The sequence below is a fragment of the Thamnophis elegans genome, chromosome 9 (assembly GCF_009769535.1).
Source record: "Thamnophis elegans isolate rThaEle1 chromosome 9, rThaEle1.pri, whole genome shotgun sequence".
In the NCBI taxonomy this organism is placed as follows: domain Eukaryota; kingdom Metazoa; phylum Chordata; class Lepidosauria; order Squamata; family Colubridae; genus Thamnophis; species Thamnophis elegans.
In genome coordinates this window covers 66,185,294-66,206,165 of record NC_045549.1, presented here as the reverse complement: position 1 = coordinate 66,206,165, position 20,872 = coordinate 66,185,294, and the positions used below count along the sequence as shown (strand labels likewise).

At 43.3% G+C, this 20,872-nt stretch overlaps 1 protein-coding gene across 1 annotated transcript; it reads left to right on the top strand.

Annotated features, from left to right (window-relative positions):
- The first annotated feature begins 5,065 nt into the window (after positions 1 to 5,065).
- SRD5A3 (steroid 5 alpha-reductase 3) lies at positions 5,066 to 17,688 on the top strand. The gene is made up of 5 exons (XM_032224172.1): positions 5,066 to 5,335; positions 8,492 to 8,658; positions 10,508 to 10,702; positions 12,606 to 12,728; positions 17,375 to 17,688. The coding sequence occupies exons 1-5, from the start codon at positions 5,133 to 5,135 to the stop codon at positions 17,632 to 17,634; spliced, it is 948 nt and encodes a 315-aa protein (XP_032080063.1). The 5' UTR covers positions 5,066 to 5,132; the 3' UTR covers positions 17,635 to 17,688.
- Positions 17,689 to 20,872: the final 3,184 nt, after the last annotated feature.

The window sequence follows — 20,872 nt, the reverse complement described above, 5'->3', positions numbered from 1 at the left end:
ATCCCTCTGCAAATCCTAAACAACAGAAGACCCAGAGGCAGATGGGAGTCTAAAAGAACCGTCCCCAGGTCCTTAAGCCAGCCAGTACTCTGGGAAAGGCAACTGAGGCACTTACAAAAGGTAGAATAGTCTTCTGCCTAGAGAGAGTAAGAAAAGGCTGTAGATAGCCTGTGTGCTCTTCAAAACCAAGAGGCAGTTAGACTCCGCCCCTCCTCCTGTGTCCTGTGACATCAAGCTGACATCATCAGGTGAATGAGACCACAACATTCCTGTCCTGCAGCCAAGTGTCTCCTGGTCCCCAGTATCAGTGTGTGAAACAAAGTCCTTCTCAAGGAATCCATGTAGATAAACCCTCTTTAGTTGTGCTTGGTGGCCAGAATATATCCGAGAATATACCTCTTTCTGAGTCCTTCTACTGGAGAAAAGGAGCTATTTTCTTCAGCTGCTTTTAGGCTACTCCTGGCTGCTTTAATTTCCAGATAGGAAACACATCCTTCCTTCTCTCCTACACCCCAACACCCACTCCCTCCCTCCTACACATCAAAACACCATCATCCCCAGTTGTTTTGTCAGCTTTTAGAGCCAACTGGTGGCTTTGCTGGCTGAGGAAAGGGCTTAGAGAAGCAGAACAAACCACTGCTGTTTTCTAGGCAACCTGACTTCTGACATGGATGAAGTAGATCAAAGTTGCCCTCAAACCAGCTTAGCTCCTCCTAACTTACTGAGCACAAACAGTGACAGTCAGTGACTGGATTGAAAGTTTTAAAATGCCCTGGGAACCTTTTCAAGATCAACTTATATGTGCTGCCAGTGACTAAGGAGCACATCAAACTATTAATGCAATTATTTAAATGCTACTTGACCAGGTGGATGGATTAGACCTCCAAGGTCCCTTCCAGTTCTGTTCTGTTCTGCTCTATTTTTTTTTACTTCTTGTCCTGCCTTCAGATGCTTTGGAGAATAGTTTGACTCCCTCTTCTTTGTGGCAGCCCCTGAGATATTGGAACACTGCTAGAATGTGTTCCCCGGTCCTTCTCTTCACTAGACTAGCCATACCCAATTCCAGCAATCATTCTTCAGAGGTTTTATCCTCCAGCCCCCCTAATCATCTTTGTTGCTCTTCTCTGCACTCTTTTTAGAGTCTCAACATATTTTTTACATTGCGGCAACCAAAACTGAATGGCCTTACGAAAGTTTTATAAAGTGGTATTAACACTTCACGATCTTATAAAATTATTAATAATTATAATAACAATAATGACATTAATAATAATAACAATACTACTACTACTAATAATAATAATTAAAATAAATGTTAGTAAATTAAAAATATATAATTATTTGTATTTAGTATTAGTTTTTTAAACATGTACAAGATAGCAGGTATAAATATAAACATGGATATGAACAAAAGAAATGAATACAAATAAAAGGGGACAGTAGAAGAGGAACAGTAGGCACACTGGTGCACTTATGGACTTCCCCTTTATGGACCACTTAGGAATGGAGTGAGGTCCACGGTAGACAGTTTAAGCTTGACATTGTGAGGGTTAGAGGATGTAACAATGGAGTCAGGTACAGCATTCCAGGTTTTGACCGCTCTGTTGCTGAAGTCCTATTTTCTGCAATCGAGTTTGGAGCGGTTTACCTTGAGTTTGTATCAATTGTTTACCCATGTATTATTGCGGTTGAAGGTGAAGAAGTCATTGACAGATAGGAATTTGTAGCAGACAATTTTGTGTACTTTGCTTAGATCATACGGCAGGTGGCGGAGTTCCAGATTGTCCAAGCCCAAACTTTCAAGTCTGGTGGCATAGGGAATTCTACTGTGAGTGGAGGAGTGGAGTCCTCTTCTTGTGAAGTATCTCTGGACCCGCTCAATCGTATTAATGTCCGATATACAGTGTGGTGAGTACAGTACATGAGCTGCATTCGAGACTTGGTCTGGCAAAGGATTTATATGCCCTTGTTAGCAATACAATGTTACCAGAGAAGAAGCTTCGCAAAATTAGGTTAACAACTCTTAATGCCTTTTGCTGTTACAGTGGGCTCTGAGGCTTCGATCATTTGAGATGAGTATTCCTAGGTCTGTGATGCAAACCTAGGGCACACATACCACAGGTGACAAGTGGAGCCTTCTCTGCGGGCACGTGAGCTGTTGCCCAGCTAAGCACCACTGTGCATGCACGCAGGCCTCCTGCCATCCAGCTGATTTTCAAGTCTGCCACACATGTGGGAGATCTATGCACATGCACAGGGAGGGGGAATCACACGTGAATTTGCAGGGAGGAGCGTGGGGTGGCGCTGCTCCCCCCCTGAGGTCCATTTTTGGTCCCAGGAGGCTTCAGGGAGGCCTTCTAGGACCAAAATGGGGAGTGGGGGGAATGGGAGGCTGTTGCAGGGGTCTCACGCAGGCATGCACAGTGAGGCGTCATGCAGGATGATGTCGTGCACACATTGCATTATGGGTGTGGGCACACAAGTGCGTGTTGTTCCGTGTATCTGCACGCTATTGGCACGAGAAGAGAAAAAGGTTAGCCATTACTGTCCTAGGTCCTTGACAGTGGGGGGGCATCATCTACAAGGTCATTTCCGTCCAATCTGTATTTGATGTTCTGATTTTTATTGCCAATGTGTAGGAGAGAGCATTTTTTAGTCAAGATTTGGAGTTGCCAATTACAATACAATACAATACAATACAATACAATACAATACAATACAATAGCAGAGTTGGAAGGACCTTGGAGGTCTTCTAGTCCAACCCCCTGCCTAGGCAGGAAACCCTATTCCATTTCAGACAAATGGTTGTCCAATCTCTTCTGGATTTGATACGGCCCTCCCTATTTTGACTACTTGTTGCCATTTGACAGGAATGCGGCTATCCATTTGTGTAGGGATCCAGAAATGCCATAAGAACTTAGTTTTAACAGTAGGTCGTCATGCACCACTGGCTTTGCAGAAGTCTATGTAAATTGTATCTATTGCTTTTTCTTGGTCAAGATGTGTGATCCAAGTGTTTCTGCAGTGTAGGAGTTGCAAATTACAGGACAATTTTTTTCTGAAACCAAATTGCTTGTTAGCGAGCGAGTTGTTTGCTTCTAAGTGGAGGGTGATATATTGATTTATAATTGATTCCATGACTTTACAGGTGACGCAGCAAAAGGAGATTGGTCTATAATTTTCTATTAACTACCTATTAAGCATTAAAATGGAAGAAGAGCAAGTAAAACAATGATAGCATGGGCCAAAAAATTGGTTATACTATAGAATTAGATGACTAGCAGAAATTGTGGGATAGGAATTATAAATTAACAATGTCAACTGCATACAAAGAAAAATTGTATAAAATATTTTATAGATGGCATTTTCCACCAGCAAGATTTGCAAAGATGTTTAAGGATATGTCTGCTAAGTGTTGGAAATGTAATCAGACACCAGGTTCATACTATCACATGTGGTGGACATGCCCAAGACAAAAGAAATTAGACAAAAATACAGACATGGTTAGAAAAAATAGTAAAGGAACACATAGCTCTAAAGCCAGAAATATTTTTGTTGAGTATTCTACTAGAAAAATATAAAAAGGGAATACATATTTAATTTTACATGTGCAACTAAATTGTGTTTGAACAACAATGGAAAAATGAAGATTCCTACAAATGAAAATGTTATTAAAAATATTAGAATGTGCTGAAATGGATAGAATAACACATAAAATTAAGGGGAAGGAAGAAACAATACTTTTTACATGGGATTTGTTTTATCAATGGCTAACTAGCAGAAACAGAAACTAGAAACTTAAAAGCATAAAGAAATGATTAACTATATTGAAGATTAATTAAAATGGATAAGTTATTATTATGTGATTATCATTAATGTTTTGTTATCATTGATGTTTATCATTATGAATATGATATGCTATGAACATCATTATTATTAACACTATTTCTCAAAAACAACTGTACTCAGGCAACACACTGTTTATGTGGATATTGAATTTTTATGTTTAATATTAAAAAATATACGAAATTTCTATTAAAAAAAGAAGTATTCTTCGCTGTCTTGGGATCTGTTTTTATATTAAGATAAATAAAGATAGATAAATTAGACAAGATAGATGATAGATAAATGGATGGATGGATGAGATAGATAAAGATAAATTAGACAAGATAGATGACAGATATATGGATGGATGAGATAGAAAGATAAATATAGATAAATTAGACAAGATAGATGATAGATAAATGGATGGATGGATGAGATAGATAAATGGATGGATGAGATAGAAAGATAGATAAAGATAGATAAATTAGACAAGATAGATGATGGTGAATGGATAGATGACAGATAGACCGACAGACAGACAGACAGATCCATCGATTCATGACAAATACTAAACAAAAAAGCAACTATCAAAATCATTCCAGAACCAACATCGCACAAACAAATCTGCATCAAATCGGAAGACGGTGAAGCTCTGTAATTATTCTTTTATTTTCTGGGTGCGCAATTTTTATACAGAGTAAACGTTTCAAAAAGAGCCAGAAATGGCTGGGGGGGGGGGGGGGGGACGGGACCCGCAGGCTGTAACACTCCAGTATCCTCAACCCCTCCTGCTTTTTCTCCATCTCCGAAACCACAAGGTGCCCAACCAATCGGAAAACGACGCACGCCCCCCCCCCCAAAAAAAAACAGTTCCGAAAAGTATACAGAACGACACCCTTGTCACTTGCCAAAAAGCACACCACCGAGTTGACGGCGGCACAGAGAGGCCGAGTTAGAGCAGTGTTTCTCAACCTTGACAACTTGAAGTCCTGTGGACTTCAACTCCCAGAATCCCCCAGCCAGCATAGCTGGCTGGGGAATTCTGGGAGTTGAAGTCCACAGGACTTCAAGTTGTCACGGTTGAGAAACACTGAGTTAGAGGGTGGGCCCAAGCGGTTTTCACTTTCCGTGGAGAGGGCGGTTCTGTCTTCCCGATCGGCCCCCGCAGCTCCTCCCCTGTCTTTCCATTGGCTGGCAGAATGGACCCTCCTCCGTGATTGCCTCCCGCAGATTGCCCTGGCTTCATTGAGCGGGGAGGGGAGGGGGAGCAAGCGGTGAGCTTGGCGCCTGCGCGGTGGTGCGGGGAAATGTTGGCTGTGGTGTGGCTGGCTTTGGCTGCTTGTTTCTTCGCCGCGCTGCTGGTTCTGCAAATCCCGCCACTGAAAGGATCGCCCGGGGCTCTCTCGCTGAACCTCGCCGGGATCTTTCAAGACCTGATCCGGTACGGGAAGACCAAGGCAGCCTGTGGGCAGCGTCCTGCCTTTCTGCAGATCTTTGATGTTCCCAAGAGGTAAACCAAACACTGAGCAGTTCTGTAGCGGCGGAGTACAATGAGATTAGAGCTGGAAGGGACCTTGGAGGTCATCTAGTCCAACCCCCTGCTCAAGCAGGAGGAGATCCTATACCATTTCAGACAAGTGACGGTCAAATCTCTTCTTCAAAAATTCCAGTGATGAAGCAATCACAACTTTTGGAAGCAAGTTGTTCCATTGCTTAATTATTCTCCCTGTTAGGAAATTTCTCCTTAATTCCAGGTCCTTGGTTAGTTTCCAACCATTGTTCCTTGGCTTGGCTTCTGATGCTTTGGAAAATAGGTTGACTCCTTTCTGGCAGCCCCGCAAATATCGCAATACAGGTAGTCCTCGACGTACGACCACAACAGAGCCCGAAATTACTGTTGTTATGCGAGACATTTATAGCAATAGCAATAACAGTAACTTATATACCGCTTCATAGGGCTTTCAGCCCTCTCTAAGCGGTTTACAGAGTCAGCATATTGCCCCCAACAACAATCCGGGTCCTCATTTTACCCACCTCGGAAGGATGGAAGGCTGAGTCAACCCTGAGCCGGTGAGATTTGAACAGCCGAACTGCTGATCTAGCAGTCAGCCTGCAGTGCTGCATTTAACCACCATTGATTTAAGTCAATTTTGCCCTGTTTTATGATCTTTCTTGCCACCAGTTGTTGTGAATGGCTGCAGTTGATACGATAGTAACCTGCTTGTTAAGTGAATCTAGTTTCCCCATTGACTCTGCTTGTCCGAAGGTTACAAAAGTTGATCACATGACCTTGGGACACAGCAACGGTCATCGATATAAACCAATTGCCAAGCATCTGAATTTCGATCACCTGATTATGGGGATGCTGTAAAAGTTGTAACTGATACCGATCGTAAGTCAACTTTTTTCAGTGCCGTTGTAACTTTGAACGGTCGCTAAAGGAACTGATGTAAGTCGAGGACTATCTATACTGTTATCATGGCTCCCCTAGTCCTTCTTTTCTCTAGACTAAGGTAAAGGTTCCCCTCACATATGTGCTAGTCGTTCCTGACTCTAGGGGGCAGTGCTCATCTCCATTTCAAAGCCAAAGAGCCAGCACGGTCCGAAGACGTCTCCGTGGTCATGTGGCTGGCATGATTAAACGCCGAAGGCGCACAGAACGGTGTTCCCTTCCCACCAAAGGTGGTTCCTATTTTTCTACTTGCATTTTTTACATGCTTTCCAACTGCTAGATTAGCAGAAGCTGGAACAAGTAACGGGAGCTCACTCTGTTACACACTCCTTAGGATTTGGGAGCTCACTCTGTTAGGCAATCCTAGAGATTCGAATCGGCGAACTGCCAACCTTTCTGATCGACAAGCTCAGCATCTTAGCTACTGAGCCACCGGGTCCCTTTCTCTAGACTAGCCAGGCCCAAATCCTGCAACCAGTCTTCATATGTTTTAGTCTCCAGGCTGTTAATCATCTCAGTTGCCCTTCTTTGCACTTTTCCCAAAGTCTCAACATCTTTTTTGTAACGTGGGGACCAAAACTGGATGCCTCCTAGAATGGACTCCGGAGTCCTTCCTGCTTCATCTTCCAGTCCATTGCTAAGGTCGTTTTCCAAGGGGGGGTTGGTATAAATCCACACTCCAGAATGCACCTGATCGTGAGCAGAATGGTTTCCCCCTCTGCTCACTCGTGTCTGACGCTCAGTCCAGAATACCCAATGTGGGGTTGATACCGGTAGTCCTCGACTTACAACAAATTCATTTAGTGACCGCTTGAAGTGACAACGGCACTGGGGAAAAAAATGTTGGCCCCTCCAGCACAAGAATTAGATTGGGAACCAGTAGGTTAAACTACAACTTGCTTAATTGATCATCTAAAAGCAAACCAACCACATTGTGAAATATACTTTTTTTATTTTCCATTTTCATAACATATAATCACATGTATACTATTACATAGCCAATATAATATTGTATTAAGTAGTAATTACATCAGTTCCTCTTGTCATCAACGCCCAGAAAGATAAAAAAACATTATTAGCTCTTCTGCTCTCCATACACCTCTTTCTTCTACCTCTCTCCTACCTCCTTTCTTTCCTCCATCATCCTTTTCTACTCTACTTCCCCTTCCTTTCTCCTTCTCCTCTCTCTTCATTCCACTCCTCCTTATCCTCCTCATCTTCCCCCCTTACCCTCTCTCCTATCCCTCTCTTCCTATCTTTCTTCTCTCCTCTGTTTCCCACTCTTCCTCTCATTGGTGTATTTCAGCTTCTGAGCAAACTCCTACGTTGATGGTATTTATGCTTCCATATCAATATACTTAACATATCTTAGTTTTAAAGAAAAAATAAGAGAAGACAGTATACATGTGCAATCATATTACATTAAAATCTAACACCCCTCGTCAACCCTAATATACATCCCTCCCTCCCATCCTCCCCCCAACCCCCCCCCCCAGCCTTCCCTCTCCTGACTTCCCAGAACCCATACACGGTATAAATCTTTAACAAAAACAGTCTAAAATATATTTGAAAAAAGAATAGAAAATTGATAACATCTTTACATTGAACTTAGCTCCAATGTGGTTGGTTAGGAGCTAAGTTCAAACCAACCACATTGTGGTTGGAGGCAAATGTGCAGACCAGAGGTGGGTTCCTACCAGTTAGCACCTATTTGGTAGAACTGGTTCGTCAAATCTACCGAACCGGTTAGAAGAGGTTCCCCCAGTGGACCCGGAAAGCAGGTCACACCTACAGAAGAGGTTCCAAGATTTTTTGAAACCCACCACTGGTCCTTGAATATGATTATTCTACACTATCACGCTCATATTTATAAAACTCAGTGCCTCTGTGAAAGGTAAGGATGACTACTGCGTTTGTGGTGCAATCAGAACATTGCGTGTGTTGAAGTTGTTTTAACGCAAACCAAAGATGCCTTTTAAAAAACAAGTTTACATCCTATTCTTATGCATGCCAGTGCTGTGTGTGAGGTAATTTAAGGTGGTTCTGACAAGTGTCGTCGGCATCTTCATATCCGGTCACATGGGCAGCAAGCCACTCCCATCCGGTCACATGGGCGGCAAGCCACTCCCACAAAGGAGGCCACACCCACAGAGTAGGTTCAAACAATTTTTGAAACCCACCACTGGTGCAGACTAACCCTGATTCCTTCTGCAGGTGGTTCTACCATTTTTATATTGTCTCTGTGACCTGGAATGGCTTCCTGCTACTGCTGTTTGTGCAGTGTGTGGTTTTCTCTCGGCCGTTTCCCTCCTGGCTTCGGGGTTTCCTTGACGTTCTTGACGGAGCAAAGGAAGACAGAGACGTCCACCGCTCAGAAAATGGTATGAATTCTTGTACTTGTATGTATATTGTTTGGTGAAGAAGGTCCCCATATATTGTAGGTTTTGCAGAATGGCTTCTCTTACGAAAGCTGGCAGGCCACAACGGGCCCTGACTCTGCTGGCATTCAGAAAGACCTTGAGAAACTGGTTCTTTCTCCAGGCAATTGGCCAAGAGGCTCTGTGAGCCTGTTTTAATGTGTAACATGTAAGTGGCTTCTTCTGGTTTGGTGCGTTTTTTATTAATGTCTGTCATATAGGTAGTCCTCAATGTATAACGCACAAATGTTGAGCCCTATATTTTTGTTGCTAAGTGAAACATTTGTTCAGTGAATTTTGCCCCATTTCTTGCGACAGTTCCTAAGTGAGTACCTGCACTTGTTAAATGAGTAGCACAGTTATTAAGGGAACCTGGCTTCCCCATTGACTTAGCAATAGCACTTAGACTTATATACCGCTTCACAGTGCTTTACTAAGCGGTTTACAGAGTCAGCCTCCCGCCCCCAACAAATCTGGGTCCTCATTTTACCCACCTCGGAAGGATGGAAGGCTGAGTCAACCTTGAGCCTGGTGAGATTCGAACTGCTGAACTGCAGGCAGCCGGCGATCAGCGGAAGTAGCCTGCAGTACCGCACTCTAACCACTGCGCCACCCTGGCTCTTAGCTTGTCAGAAGGTCGCAACAGGTGATCATATGACCACAAGACACTGCAACCGTCGTAAATATGAGTCAGTTGCCATGTCTCTGAATTTTGATCACATGACCATGGGGGGATGCTGCAAAGGTCATACGTGTCAAAAACGGTCATGGGTCACTTTTTTCAGCGATGATGTAAATGTGAGCAAATGGTCATAAGACAAGAACTAGCTGTATTTTGACGTTTTTAACCCTCTGTTAGTCACTGGAAGTCATTTGGAACTTGATGTCTTTCATCTGAGATGGAAAAAAAAATGTAGAAGCTGATCCGTTATTTTTCCCACCAGCAGAATTCTGAACGTTCATGTGGGTAATATCTCGGAGGATTTCTTGTATCTCCTGTAATTTGGGAGGGGGCTGAATTTGACACCCCTACGACTGTAGCATTTAGGGTCCCGAGGCTGAAGATGAAAGAAAGTAATCCACCCACGGATAGCAATAGCAATAGCAGTTAGACTTATATACCGCTTCATAGGGCTTTCAGCCCTCTCTAAGCGGTTTACAGAGTCAGCATATTGCCCCCAACAATCCGGGTCCTCATTTTGCCCACCTCAGAAGGATGGAAGGCTGAGTCAACCCTGAGCCGGTGAGATTTGAACAGCCGAACTGCAGAACTGCAGTCAGCTGAAGTAGCCTGCAGTGCTGCATTTAACCACTGTGCCACCTCGGATAGCTAAATCAACCAAAGTTTATTGAACAAAGCATTCCATAGATAGAAGAATCAACAGCAGAATCAACAGCAAACTTATTAATCATGAAATATCATTCTTATAGTGTTTGCAGCTTCTTTAGCTCTACCTACTTTACGTGTAATATCATTGGCTAACAAGTCTCCAAGGCACAATAATTGGTTAGTCCTTACAGCATTGATATATGTGAGAATGTGCATGTTGTTATAGCTGAATGAATCAAGTGTTATCAAATGAGTGAATAAAATGTTGCAGGTTCATTACTTTGTTTCATCCCGTGTCCTTGATCATGCCTGGGAACACTGCAAGCAAAGAATAGCTGACAGGCAAATATTTTCTGCAGATTGCTGCAGTTTTTACTTACACGTGTAATCTCAGTTCTAAGGACCATTCAGATGAGTCACTGTAAAAACCCTATGTATGACAAGGTAACAGTTGTTCACACGCTCTCTTGGTTGGTTTTCTAGGTGCCGAATTCCTCTCAGCCTTCCTGGTCTGCCTTTTGCTCTGGGTGAATAGCTGCCGACGCTTAAAAGAATGCCTTCACGTTAGCATCTATTCTGGAGGTGTCATTCATTTGGCGCAGTACTGCTTCGGCCTTTTTTACTATGTTTTGGTGGGGTTGACAGTCCTGTGCCAGGTGCCAGCAAAGAGCAGAGAAGGTAAGCCTCCCCTTTGGCATTCTTGCAATAAACTGTTGGAGAAGGACTGGCAGAGCCAGGGGGAGGAATAAAGAGAAGAGTCTTTACTTCTTACTTGATTGTCATTGCAGAGCGTACAATGAAATTAAATGCCATCTTCAATGTACATTAGAACTATGGAAATAAAAACACAAACACACATCCTTCACATGCTGTATAATTGAAATTGAAAACCCCTGATATTGCATTAATATTGCACTATATCGGAGAATTCAGTATGGTTACTGCCCTGGGACAGAAGCTGTTTTTCAGCCTATTTTTCTTTGTTTTTATTATCCTGTACCGTCTGCCAGATGGTAATAGTTCAAAAAAAGGATGAGATGGATCTTGGAGAATGTTTTAAACTTTCTTAAGGCAGCAAGAACTATAAAGCTCTTCCACAGAGTGGAGAGGGCAGCCAATGATCCTCTGGGCAATGATGTTGGCCCTCTGGAGTGTTGTCCTATCTCTCACTGTGCAATTGGCAAACCAGACACAGGTGCAGTAAGTTAAAATACTCTCTGTGGTGCAGCAGTAGAAGGTGACCAGCAGTGTTTCGTTCAGTTGTTGTTTCCTGAGAAGTCTCAGGTAGTATAGTCTCTGCTGGGCCCTATTATACCATTGTCAAACTGGCACATAGGAGACAGTCCGCTATTAGCTTCCCACATGTCTAACTATTGGACTGATAGGTAGTTCTGCAGGTTTTTCCCAGATGCAGAAATTCCAGAAGTCATAGCTGGGGCTCCTGAATACAAGATCAGACCTGCTAACATTGAACTAGAGCCATTCCCTTCCAAATCGTTCAGTGGAATCGGGTGCAGCTTGAAGTATGGCGTACATATCTCATGCCCTTCCCTGGTCAAGCTTCCTTGAAGCGGAAAATTATCGTTATCTGAAAAAGTTCAGTTGCATGTTTTGGGATTGCATTCAAGGCACCTATTATTATTATTGGTGCTATCTTTGCTTTCTTTTGCCACAGTCATTCCACTTCTATTTGCAAGTCTTTTTTAGGTTGTTGTTTTCACCAGTTCTTTCTCTATTTGTTCTTCTTCTGATGTCTCCATGGTCCACTATCCAGACTTAAATTTTGTCTTTAAGTCTGTCTTGTTATATAGCAGGTACCTGTTTGGGTTCTAAAATCCCAGAGATCTTCAGCTTCTTTGTTTTCTACTTCTTTGTCTATTTTATGGTTCCAGCTCTTCTGGCCTGTAGGCCGATGGTATTTCTTGGATACCAGGTGCTTCCAAGGCACCATTGTTACTACTTTGTCATGCTGCTGTTTATATCACCCTGTGCAATCCTCTAACCAGGTGATTCACTATTTCTTCAGCTTCTTTGCAATGTCATCATTTATCATCTGTTGCTGTCTTCTCAATTCTAGCTTTATATACATTTGTTCTTTTTCTTCTTCTATACCATTTCTAAATGGCATTTTAAAAATTCACGGATAATATTTTGCTTCAAATGGGCTAAAATTCAGACTTCAGGATAGCAATAGCAGTAGACTTATATACCGCTTCATAGGGCTTTCAGCCCTCTCTAAGCGGTTTACAGAGAGTCAGCATATTGCCCCCAACAATCTGGGTCCTCATTTTACCCACCTCGGAAGGATGGAAGGCTGAGTCAACCCTGAGCCGGTGAGATTTGAACCGCTGAACTGCTGATCTAGCAGTAGCCTGCAGTGCTGCATTTAACCACTGCGCCACCTCGGCTCTTAATGATGTAGAATAAACAACAGTAATATCAGTTTACTATTGAACCCACTACAATCTGAATTTAATTTATTTGAAGCTTCAAATAAAGCTTCAAATAAGCTTCAAATAAATAAAGCAAGAGGTTCAAAATATTTTAAATGAATAAATACATTCTGTCTCTCTTCATTTAGGCAAAGCTCGCTCACTGGCAATCTGCTGGTACCACGTTCTAGGACTTGTGATGTTCTGTTGGGCTTCTGTCCATCAACACAGATGTCATGTTGTTCTTGCTAACCTTCGAAAAGATAAATCAGGTAAAGGAATGTCTATTCTGGTCAATATTTTTAAATCTTCTCCAGGTCAAATATATTAGTTATAGCCCCTATTGCAATCCTTCATTTATTGTTCAGAGAACATTGGTGATATTTAGGGAGAAAACATACAGAACAAACAATATCACCAATGTTCTTTGACATTTGACCACTGGTGGTGCACAAGAAATTTTTGGTGGTCCGCAGAAAAATTATTTGCATTTTTTATATTGCATTAAATCAGGGGTCCTCAAACTACGATCCCTGGGCTGGATATGTACAATGAATGTTTGTGTTGCTGCAGAGTCTCCTCCTTCGGGGTCTTTTTGTACGGGTCGGAGGGGTGCAGGCTCCAATGGGGCTTTGGATGAAGGCTGGAGGAAGAGCTCCAGCCTTCATCCAAACAGCTGGAGGGCCTTTTTCCAGTGGGACTGCATCATGGCCTGGAACTGGCTGACCATCTCAGCCCTCTGAGCCTCCAGGCGCCGGTACCTGGCCTTGCACTCCTGCAGGTCTTCCCTCTGCTTGGAAAGCCTAGGCTCGTAGTCCTCAGTGAGGTGCTTCTGCTGAGCCTCCTTCTCAGTCAGATCCAATCTGAACTGGGCCAGCTATTTTGCCAGCTCTTTCTCATGGTGGCTGCTTAGCTCCAGCAACTGCTTCCTGTTGGGGCCCTAAGAGCCCGGACAGGCAGGCAAGGAGTTGTGAGTAGAGACTGGCAAGGTACCCCTCAGCATGAGTGACATTGAGATGGCCGCGCCCACCCAGTCACATGACCACCTTACCACGCCCACCCATCAGATCAATAGGCAGATCATATTAGTGGTCCGTGGGATTTAAAATTATGAATTTAGTGGTCCCTGAGATCCAAAAGGTTGGGGAGCCATGTTTTAGATCGAGGGACTATTTTGGCACTTTTCACCAGCATCCTGGTTTTGATCTGCATCAGGGCTGTTAAAGTGCCAGCTGCAGCCCGGATGCCTGAAGCGCTGGCCATGCCCAAACTCGGTTTAGCGAAGGGGGGGAAGTCCCAATATGTCACGTGATATGTGATTTTGACACCCCTGGTTTGTGTCAAAGGCCACTTGGACAAGACCTAATTATTAGCAACAACACAAGCCTAGGGAATTTGGATATAGCTAAAGAGTAAGAGTAGATTTCATTCACTGGCTGTGCTAGCTGGGATGGTGGCTCTTGATGTTGGAAGTAGCTTGAAGCCGGATGATTGCAAGATGAAGCTAAAATATCTACTTGGGAAAATGTTTAAATGTAGGGTTTTATTTTATAAGCACAGGGGTAACATGTGAGACAAGAATATCTTTTGGATGCGTGCAGAGGCACAATAATTAAGACATCATATAATCCAGGAAAACAGGTTCTTTGGCCAAACTGGATATCCTGTCATTCACATTAATCATGGGTTAGAGGGGAAAAAAATAACAAGCAAATCTGATCATAGTGATGAAGATCCTCCAAATTGATCAAAATAAGCACTTAGTTTTGTCTTGGAAACAAGTGGAAACAACAAGTGAAACCATGAGTGGAAAAAAATAGATCCACTTGTTGATTGGCAACGATCATGGTTAGTGACCATTCATAAATACGATCAGGGGTGGGCTGGTGTGGGTTTGCACAGGTTCGAGCAATCCTCTATGTAAGGATCTGCCCACTTCAGGGAACACACAAATCCCATTCCTGGCTGCTCCCCCCCCCCCCCCCCCGGCTCTTCCCAGGAGTCTTCATGCGGCCCATTTGGGATGCTAGGTACACTATATTGCCAAAAGTATTCGCTCACAACTGAATCTGATTATTTGGATGAGTGAGCAAATACTTTTGGCAATATAGTGTAAGCACATGGCCTGTGCGGAGGCTCGGGGAGGGCAAAAACCGGGCCTCCTGGAAATTCCAGAAGCCCGGATGAGGCCATTTTTGCCCTCCCAGAGGCTCAAGGGAAATTACCCCCCACCCCCAGTGGTGCAGGAGACTGACTAGACCAGGGGTCAGCAAACTTAAACACTGAAAGAGCCATTTGGACCCGTTTCCCACAGAAAAGAAAACACCGGGAGCCACTAAGATCCTAACTGGAAGCTCCCAGTTCAATTCTGGAGCTGACCGGAAGTTCAGTTCCCCCACCATAGAGTCTCCTCCTAGCGCGGTGTAGTTTTTCCTTTACCTGTCATAACCGAAAGCCCTATCAATTGTGGAGACAACTGGAAACCCCTCCCCTTGCCAGAGAGACTTCTCCTAGTGCATTGTGCTTCTCTTTCCCCCCACCCCCCCATCCCAGAAGCTTCTCTCAAAATTGTGGCGCCGACCAGTGACGGAGCCACAGCAGATGGAGGAAAGAGCCACATGCGGCTCCAGAGCCGCAGTTTGCTGACCCCTGGACTATACCATACCCACCATGGCCACGCCCACCCAGCAACCAGGCAGAGAACCCATTGCTAAAATTTTTGAAACCCACCCGTGAATATGATGGTATTTGTTAGGTAAGCTCCCCGTTGGGAGAGCGAGTACGTTCAGAGAAGCGTTGTGATAGTTGTGTTGGAGAACACGCAAACCAGCATACAGAGATACTGCAGTTTAAGTAGGCTTTTACTTTCGTGGAAATAGAGTTATCAGAGTCCATCAAACAGTCCAAGTCATACACGGATAAGACAGTCAGTCATCAACGTCTTTCAGTTAAGGGATAATCCAAATAACATAGTCCAGTATCATATAATCAGTTCAGTACTCAACGTTTGCTAACAGTTGCAAAACTTACAATAGCTCACGGCACTTCCAGCTTTCAAAACAGATCAGATCAGCCCAGCATCTAACAAACAGAGAGCTAACAGTCCTTCTGGCTCCCTCTTCTGGCCGATTGAGGAAAACAGCAACCAATCACATTTTACAGCATGATTTAAAGCAACAGGTACAACATTGTTACATGATTTATATATTGCCAATCCAACCGTTAGAACTATATTCCTAACAGTATTTATAAACAATTCATAAACAGTAATAAAAGGCAGGATAAAAAAAATAAATTTTCAGACTAACGTGGATTTATGACCAAATTTCCTGCATCTAACAACAAAAGCCTTCCAATGGGAAACTGTTTGCCTCTCACACAAGATTCCCAATCCTGGCCTACTGCTCAATACTCAAACTTTAAAATGTGTTGAAACATTTACGTATCTTGGTGCGAAGATATCGTCCAGTACATTTATCGATACCGAAGACATAAACCATCGATTAGCAAGAGCCTCAACAACATCGCAAAATTATACTTTCGACTGTGGTCGTCCCAACAAATATCCAGGCCCACAAAAATGAAAATATTTAATGCTTTGATCATACCAATACTCCTCTATTCATCTGAATCATGGACCTTTACAAAAGCTCAACTACAAAAATTGGAGGTGTTCCAAATGCGATGCCTACGCACCATAAGCGGGCTCAGTCTACATGATCGGAAAACAAATGACTATATACGGAAACTGTGCCTGAACCAACCAACCATCGAAACACTTGTAAGGCGCAACCGAATGCGATGGGCAGGGCACGTTTGGAGAATGAACAGCAACTCCTGGCCCAAAATAACCATTGAAGCACCCGTGCCAAAAACCTGGAAGGTGCATAAGAACGCCCCACGGAAAACATGGATGAAGCTGATTGAAGAAGACCTCTCGCGAATCCATTTTACCATACGAGATGGCAAAACTGCAGCTCAAAATCGTAAACAATGGGTGGCGATGGTTCGGGATGCATGCGACTCTACAGCGAAGGGATTGGCGATGCCGTACCGACGCTAAAAACTTAAGTCTAAGTCTAATGGGAAACTGATTTAAGGTCTGGTCAGTTTCAGACAGCAGCTCTTTAAACAATCTCTCTGGCCTACATGAGAGTTCAGAAAGGGAAAAATAAACAGGTCAGGCACATGACACTACAGAGAACTTTATCTGAATGACAGAACAGCAAGCAGATGTTCACAGCTTCTCTCCCTTGCTCTTTGAGACACATATTCCCTTAGCAACTATTTTGCTTCATGACAAAAGTCGCTGAACCAGATGACAGTCACTGTAATGGAAAAGGGCCAAATAGAGCCAATGGATTTATTAAAGCTGTTGCCTGACTGGTTTTCCCCTCTCACTATCTAATTACGGTTCCACCACAAAACCGCGGAGGAGAAAATCGCACTCGACGAAAGCGCGCATTTGACGTCATCACAGCGCGACGAAAACATCGCACTGTGATGGAAAAATGTAAAAAAAAAGCGAAAACCTTACCCTAACCCCCCCAAACCTAACCCTAAACCTAACCCTAAACCTAACCCTTAACCTAACCCTAAATCTAACCCTAAACCTAACCGTTAACGTAACGCTAAACCTAACGCTAACCCTTAACCTAACGCTAAACGTAACCCTAACGCTCTAAACCTAACCCTAACCCTTACCTTTATGTGAATTGGCTTGCTTTAATTTTAATTTTATTTCAATTTTTAATTTTTTTCGTCGCGCTGTGATGACGTCACATGCGCGCTTTCGGCGAGCGCGATTTTGTCCTCCGCGCTTTTGACGGGTCACGTCTAATTACATCACTGGTTCTGCTCACCTTTTTAAACTCAACAGCTACTTTATTTATTTCTTCTTCTTTTTTTTTTTTTTTAGGAAAGGTTTCCAGTTTGGACCACAGCGTTCCTTTTGGCGACTGGTTTGAAATGGTGTCCTGTCCTCATTATTTTGCAGAACTTCTCATCTATACATCAATGGCTGTCACTTTTGGGTTTTATAACTTAACTTGGTGGCTAGTGGTGACGTATGTCTTTTTTAACCAGGCACTGAGTGCTGTTTTGTGCCACGAGTATTACTTAAACAAATTTAAGCACTATCCAAAACATCGGAAAGCATATATACCCTTTATTTGTTAAATTATTTATATTAAGTGGCGTACGATTCTATATTTGCAGCAATTAAAGATCTTGAGATCGCCTGAGTTGAAGTTATTATTACCAGCAATTATTTTTTGTGCTGAAATTGAATTGTTGCGGGTTATTAGCAATAGCAGTTAGACTTATATACCGCTTCATAGGGCTTTCAGCCCTCTCTAAGCGGTTTACAGAGTCAGCATATTGCCCCCACAGTCTGGGTCCTCATTTCACCCACCTTGGAAGGATGGAAGGCTGAGTCAACCTTGAGCCGGTGAGATTATAACTGCTGAACTGCAGATAACAGTCAGCTGAAGTGGCCTGCAGTACTGCACCCTAACCACTGCACCACCTTATTGTGATGATGAACCTATGGCCCAAAGTGGCATGCAAAGCCATGTCACCCGACACGCACGGCCTTGCCTGTTTATTTTCTGGGTTTCTGGCGCGCATGCGTGCACGCTGATCAGCTGTCCTTTACGGGCACAGCAGTGCCAAAAACCAGAGTGCATGTGCATGCTGGCCAGCTGATCATTGGGCATCAGTGGTGGGTTTCTATTTTTTTTAGAACCTCTTCTGTAGGTGTGGCCTGCTTTGTGGGTGTGGCTTGCCAGCTATGTGACTGGGTGGGCGTGGTCAACTTGTAAAATGTGGTGAAACTCACTTAACAACGCTCTTGCTTAGCAACCAAAATATTGGCTCAGAAACTCTGGCATTTGAAGCACACAAGTCTTAAAGCTGTCAAGTTACAAGACCCTTGCACCTCTAACCCTTTAGAAAAAAAAACCCTAGGGGTGTTCAAACTTGATAGCTTTAAGACTTGTGGACTTCAACTCCCAGAATTCCTCCTCCAGTCATGTGGGCTCAGGAACTCTGCCATTGAAGTGTGCAAGTCTTAAAGCTGTCAAGTTACAAGACCTTTGCACCCCTGACCCTTTAGAAAAAAACCCCGGGGGTGTTCAAACTTGACAGCTTTAAGACTTGTGGACTTCAACTCCCAGAATTCCTCCTCCAGTCATGTGGGCTCAGGAACTCTGGCATTTGAAGCACACAAGTCTTAAAGCTGTCAAGTTACAAGACCCTTGCACCTCTAACCCTTTAGAAAAAAAAACCCTAGGGGTGTTCAAACTTGATAGCTTTAAGACTTGTGGACTTCAACTCCCAGAATTCCTCCTCCAGCCATGTTGGCTTAGGAACTCTGCCATTGAAGCGTGCAAGTCTTAAAGCTATCAAGTGACAAGACCCTTGCACCCCTAACCCTTTAGGGAAAAACCCCAGGGGTGTTCAAACTTGACAGCTTTAAGACTTGTGGACTTCAACTCCCAGAATTCCTCCTCTCGCTCTTCATCTTGATGTGTGGACGGGCGGAGGGAGGGAGGTGGAACCAGTTCTAAACGGCACTGTAGATTTGTGGAACCTCTTCTGTAGAATAGGTTAGAACTGGCAGGAACCCACCCCTGGGGCAATGGGGCCGGGTGTCCACTACATGAACGTGCGCACATGCGTATTTGCCACCCATGATGCTCCGCGATGCCTCCATGACGCTCCAGCTGCTCGGCGGAGCATCACGCAGGCAACAAATGTTCCATGTGCGGAAGCCCCGAACAGCTCAAATAGAGGTAAGGAGCACGGACGGGAGGATGGGCTCTTCAGAGCACCCTACTGGAACGGTACCTAGTGCTCCCAGCAGGCACCGGTACGCCTATACCAGGGCGGACCAGTCGTATCCCACCAATGGTAGCAGAGGGAGATGGGCAGTCTCTAAATATGATAAATAAATAGTAGGTCTCTAACATGCCCTGCAGGAATTTTCTGAATTGGGCATGCTCATTGCACATGCATTCCGAATGACAAGGCTGTTGGTTTTATCCGAGTCACTTCTACTACCTGAAGGCGCAACTGATTCATAGTCATGACGTACAGCATCCTGAAGTCAACTTTTTGCAATTGCCTGAAAAGCAAAGTCTACGGGGAAGCGAGGTTCACTTTACAACCATGTTACTAACTTAACTGCAGCGATTCACTTAGCAACTGTGGCAGAAACGGTGATAAAGTGGGGCAAAATTCATGTAACAATTGTCTCACTTAGCAACAGAAATTGGGCCTCAATTGTGATCCTAAGTCAAGGGCACTAATTCAAGAGCTATACATTTGCTGGACTCCATAAACATTTACCAAAACTGCTCAAGCTGAATGCAGGAACTGGGGATGTCTAGTTGAATGAAAAGAAGGACTAGGGGAGACATGATAGCAGCGTTCCAATATCTCAGAGGCTGCCACAAGGAAGAGGGAGTCCAAGGCACCTGGGGGTAGAACAAGAAGCAATGGGTGGAAACTAATCAAGGAGAGAAGCAACTTAGAACTGAGGAGAAATTTCCTGACAGTGAGAACAATTAATCAGTGGAACAGAGGTTGCCTCCAGAAGTTGTGAATGCTCCAACACTGGAAGTCTAAGAAGAAGTTGGATAGCCATTTGTCTGAAACGGTATAGGGTTTCCTGCTTAGGCAGGGGGTTGGGCTAGAAGACCTCCAAGGTCCCTTCCAACTTTGCTATTCTATTATATGCCCTATTTATAGAGTTATTGTAAATTAGGATTACTGCAAAATATCATGTAGGAATATTTTTGCTATTGCAAATACATTAGTGTTAATTTTTATAAATTGACTTTTTCTTGGAAAAATTTATTTGTATTTCAGCTAGGTAGAAATGTGGGAAATAATATTGTGTATAATACTATATTAATGTATATTAATTCCATGGGATGAATTAATATATATAGGACTTCCTGAATTATTATTTTTTTAAAAGTGCTTAGACGGTAGAAATCAATCAAGTCTGCTTCATGGAAAACCTAAACTATTTGTTTTTCTGTTCGTAGTTTTATTTGGTTACGCTACCACAGTAATTCCTAGAATATATACCTACTACGTGTCAACAGCACTCTTTGCAATTTTCGGTATCCGAATGCTTCGAGAAGGTATTGTAGTATTGTATTTCTTAGGTTAATATTTCAAAAAGCTTCAAATTGTATCCATTATTGGTAAGATCCCATTTCTTTTCATTGTTAAAAAAAAAAGTTTGAAAAGGCAGTTACACCCGTTGCAAGTAGCAACAGCTGCACTTATGTATTAAAATTAAATTATTAAAGCTAGGTTAATGAATTTGGAAGTACTCAACCTGATATTAATGAACCTCGGCGGCTGATTTACTTTGGTTGGGCTGCTGCAAGGAGGAAGAAAA

What these genes read in the sequence shown, in the direction of transcription:
- SRD5A3 (XM_032224172.1), top strand. Translation starts at nt 5,133, where the DNA reads ATGTTGGCTGTGGTGTGGCTGGCTTTGGCTGCTTGTTTCTTCGCCGCG. An exon ending in CGTCCACCGCTCAGAAAATG is followed by an intron (nt 8,659 to 10,507) that starts GTATGAATTCTT and finishes TTGGTTTTCTAG; the next exon opens with GTGCCGAATTCCTCTCAGCC. An exon ending in CCTTCGAAAAGATAAATCAG is followed by an intron (nt 12,729 to 17,374) that starts GTAAAGGAATGT and finishes TTTTTTTTTTAG; the next exon opens with GAAAGGTTTCCAGTTTGGAC.